This window comes from Molossus molossus, unplaced genomic scaffold (genome assembly GCF_014108415.1).
Source record: "Molossus molossus isolate mMolMol1 unplaced genomic scaffold, mMolMol1.p scaffold_m16_p_18, whole genome shotgun sequence".
NCBI classification, from domain to species: Eukaryota; Metazoa; Chordata; class Mammalia; order Chiroptera; family Molossidae; genus Molossus; species Molossus molossus.
This window is the reverse complement of record NW_023425353.1, coordinates 62,548,269-62,551,976: the sequence shown is the minus strand read 5'-3', so window position 1 is coordinate 62,551,976 and position 3,708 is coordinate 62,548,269. Positions and strand designations below refer to the sequence as shown.

General features: G+C 52.3%; 1 protein-coding gene across 1 annotated transcript; it reads left to right on the top strand.

The window, feature by feature from the left end:
• The first annotated feature begins 265 nt into the window (after window positions 1-265).
• Window positions 266-2,750, top strand: LOC118633106 (15 kDa protein B-like). Its single transcript, XM_036266633.1, has 4 exons — window positions 266-502; window positions 1,125-1,226; window positions 1,821-1,901; window positions 2,430-2,750. The coding sequence occupies exons 1-4, from the start codon at window positions 323-325 to the stop codon at window positions 2,565-2,567; spliced, it is 501 nt and encodes a 166-aa protein (XP_036122526.1). The 5' UTR covers window positions 266-322; the 3' UTR covers window positions 2,568-2,750.
• Window positions 2,751-3,708: the final 958 nt, after the last annotated feature.

The window sequence follows — 3,708 nt, the reverse complement described above, 5'->3', positions numbered from 1 at the left end:
CAGAACTGGAGGTGGTCTCCTTGTGGCACAGGTGTGGACACTGAGGCCCAGAGTGAAGTGTCTTGCCCAACATCACACAGGTCTCCTGTCCCCAGCTCATGGCTCTCACCTCACTCCTAGGCCCTGACCTGTTGCCCAAACCTACCTGCTTCTTAGCCAACGGTATTTCAGAACATTGGCCAACAGTGGATGTCTGGCAAAGGAAAGGAGAGGCCCCTTTCAGGAAGGCACCAGCCCTGTATGTCGCCAGAAGCCCTTAGGCACGGCAGCCCAAGGAGCACCTAAAAGGGGCAGTAAGTGGCAGTGGATCAGAGAAGGAACAATGGCAGGGGCTTGGAGGGCACTCGTGCTGGTGGTAGGCTTGGCAGCAGTGGCCTGTGTGGCCCAACGCCGTCAGAGTTATTATGAGAAGCTTGTCACCCAGGCCTTGCAGTTCTTCAACTATGGGCGACAAGGACAGCCCCTCTTTGGTTTGCTGGAAGCTGTCCCCCCGCCTAGCTCGGTGAGTGTCCATGGCCCCAAGCCAGGGAAGCTGGGAACACCTGCCTTGTAGCAGCCTGTGAGGGTGGCAGGCAGGAGAGAGTGCCTGGCACAAGGCCAGAGTGCTCGGTTAAGATAAGCTATTGTTATTATTACGATGTTTCTCCCGCTGGAAGGTAAGAGATTGTCATCTCTGGCCTGACAGCTGCCGAGCTGGGAAATGTGGGGCTTTACCCAGGCATGAAAGGTGGAGTCTGGGAATCTGTCCTGCACTCGGGCCCTGGGCTTGAAGGAATGTTTCAGAGGACAGACAGGAAAGGGACTGGTCTCACCAGAGCCTTCCCAGGGGCCTCCAATGTCCCCTTCCTGCCCCCTTTCCTCTCTTCTGGCAGTTGGCCGAAATTGAGGGGCAAAAATGGGAAGTGACCCCTCAAGGTCGATAGCTGTGAAGTGCATCCTTTGGCTGGTTTCCAAAAGCTCCGCACACCTTAAACCTCTGCTGAGGCCACTTAAGAGGCCCCTGGTTTTGGTGGAAAGTGCAGACCTCAGCCCAGCGCCTTCCAACCTGTAACTGCGAGCTAGCTCACTGTGCCTTTGCTGCACTCTGCGGAAGGGAGGTGATCAGGGGCTCTCCTGCTTCCTAGAACTCCACCACCAGGACACTGCTCAACTTCAGGATCAAAGAGACGGTGTGCCTTTCAGGAAGGCAGCGACAACCCCAGGAGTGCGCCTTCAGGGATGGTGGGGTGAGTGTCCCAGCCCAGGGGAGGCTGTGTGTTTGCCTCCACCCACTTCACCTGGCCGTGGGAGGTTTCACTGTAGAAGCTTTTTGGGGAAAAAACAACAATTTTTCCCTATTGCTTTTTCTTACTTTAAATTATTCTCAATCTTTACAATGAAAGCAACACAGGCTAAAAATACTAGATAGAAAAAAGTGGGATTATAATGCACCTTAGATATAAAAAATTATAAAAGTAACATTTTATGATAGCAAATTAACAAACTGTGGAGAAGCAAAATAAAATAAGGTAAAAATCTCCCATAACCCCACTACCCAGGGACAGACAATCATGGGTGTGTCCTCTTCTGTGTCCTTTTTATGTATGTACATATTTTAAACAGGGCTCTCTCCCAACATGCTAATTTAACGATGCTTATTCCCACTGAGTAACTGACAACAACAGCTTTTACCTTGATGGGTGTGCATCAAGTCCACTTGGGTCCTTCCCAGCGGTGGCCCTTTCTGGGGGGGCCTGGGGTACTCCTCAGCCAGCACCTCTAGCTCGGGAGGCAGGTCTTGGGGCAGTGGACCGCTTCCAGCCTGTGTCGCCGCCTTGCAGGAGGAGCGGAACTGCACGGGTTTCTTCTTGAGGCTGAGGCGTTTCCGTGTCCTGACGGTCGACTGCCCAGGCCGCCAAGAGGTGAGCCATTGGCTTGGGCGAGTTTCCTCGTCTGGAGACTGGGGCCAATCAAGCCTTCCTCAGTGCAAGCTCTCAGGAGGGATCTTGACGGGACAGTGGGTCATTTGGCAGGAGGGGAGGGGAGGGGAGGGGAGGAGAGCTTGGTGGTCGGGGCTTGGGGGTTCTGGGAGAGGCATTCTGCCTTCTCAGGCAGGACACCGGTTCTGCTCTGGGTCCAAGAGACTCCTTGTAAACTGACCCTCCTCCCCATTCCATGTTTGGGAAAACTGAAACCAGAGGTGGAGCCTCCTGGCGAGTGAGTGGAATAGCCAGGGTGGATGTGGGTCCCAAAGTCCAGGCTTGCCCAGACCCTCTGGGCTCCGAGGGGAAGGGCCTGATTGGGGACCACCTCCAGACCCATGACTGACATTGCTGCCAGGGCCTCTGTCTCTTCATCCCCACCTGGAGAGAAGGTCCATAGGCAGGACAGGAATGGGGGTGTGACAATCAGTGAGGGTGATGAGAGTGATGGCAGCATCACTTCTGCAGGTCCTGAGGGAGAAGCGGTCTACATCCCCGGAGGCAGCCACTTCGGAGATTGACAGCTCCAAGCTGCCACCTGTGGTCAGAGACATGTACGAGAAAGCCAAGTTCGACATCATCTCCAATATCCTGAGGAATTTCTAGAGCTGCAGAAGGAAGGGGAGGCCCCGTACCCCTACCACAAGCTCCTCTTCCCACCCGTCCACTCCCTCTGTTGTCTGTAAGGACACAGATCAGGCTCACTTTGGTAGTCTTAATCTCATTTGATGGGGCAAGAATGTCCTTAACCGCTGTCCGTTGGCCTGGGGGACTGGCGCCAGGCAAAGTGCTCGACCATTGTCACCTTGCTCAGCCTTGTCTCCCACCCTGAACGGCCTGCCTCGAGCTTGTAGATTAACTCCCATCCTGCTCTTATCTATTCACATTCCAGAGGCTCCATGCATAGCCCCCGCAGGGCCAAACCCTAAGGGACAAATTCCAGCTACAACAGGCAGATATAAAAGACACGAGCCCCTACATTGAGCGCGGCTTCTCGGACTCCTGACCCCCGGAGTCTGTGAACCCGCCCGGAGTGTACTCAATAAAGCCTGATCCCTGTTTATTCAGCTGATTGGTTCTCCAGTCTCTTCTCTGTTTTATTCGGCGGCGCCCCCGATTCCTTACAACCACAAAAGTCTAACCCCCTAAGAGAAGCAGGTGCCCACATTCACGAAGCCCCCAAGCAAGCGAAGAAATTGAATCAGAAATTTAAAATCTTTTTTCCTCCAATAAAAGACACAGATGGCTTCGCTGGTGAATTCTATCAAATATTTTAAAAATAATACCAATCCTTCACAAAGTATTTCATAAGTCGAGTAGTAGAAAACACTTTACTCATTCCATGAGGCCAGTATTACCAGCCAAAGACATCACAAGAAAAGAAACTACAGAAAATATTTCCAGTGACGATGGATGCAAAAATACTTAACAAAATGTTATGCCCTGCCTGGTTTGGCTCAGTGGTTCGAGTGTCGGCCTGTGGACCAGAGTCCCAGGTTCGGTTCCTGCTAAAGGCACCTACCTTGGTTGCAGTTTGTCTCTGGCCCCGGTTGGGGTCGTGTGGGTGGCAACCAGTCAATGTGTCTCTCACAATGATGTTTCTCTCTCTCTTCCTTCCTCTCTCCCTCCCGCTTATCTGAAGATAAACGCAAAAATGTCCTCGGTGAGGCTAAAAAACAAAAACAAAAAAAACAACAACACAATGTTAGCAAACCACATCCAGCAACATAAAAAGGACTATACACCA

Coding starts and splice junctions, on each gene's coding strand:
- LOC118633106 (XM_036266633.1), top strand. CDS start 323: ATGGCAGGGGCTTGGAGGGCACTCGTGCTGGTGGTAGGCTTGGCAGCA. Junction 503..1,124: donor CTGTCCCCCCGCCTAGCTCG/GTGAGTGTCCAT, acceptor CCTGCTTCCTAG/AACTCCACCACCAGGACACT. Junction 1,227..1,820: donor GCGCCTTCAGGGATGGTGGG/GTGAGTGTCCCA, acceptor GCCGCCTTGCAG/GAGGAGCGGAACTGCACGGG.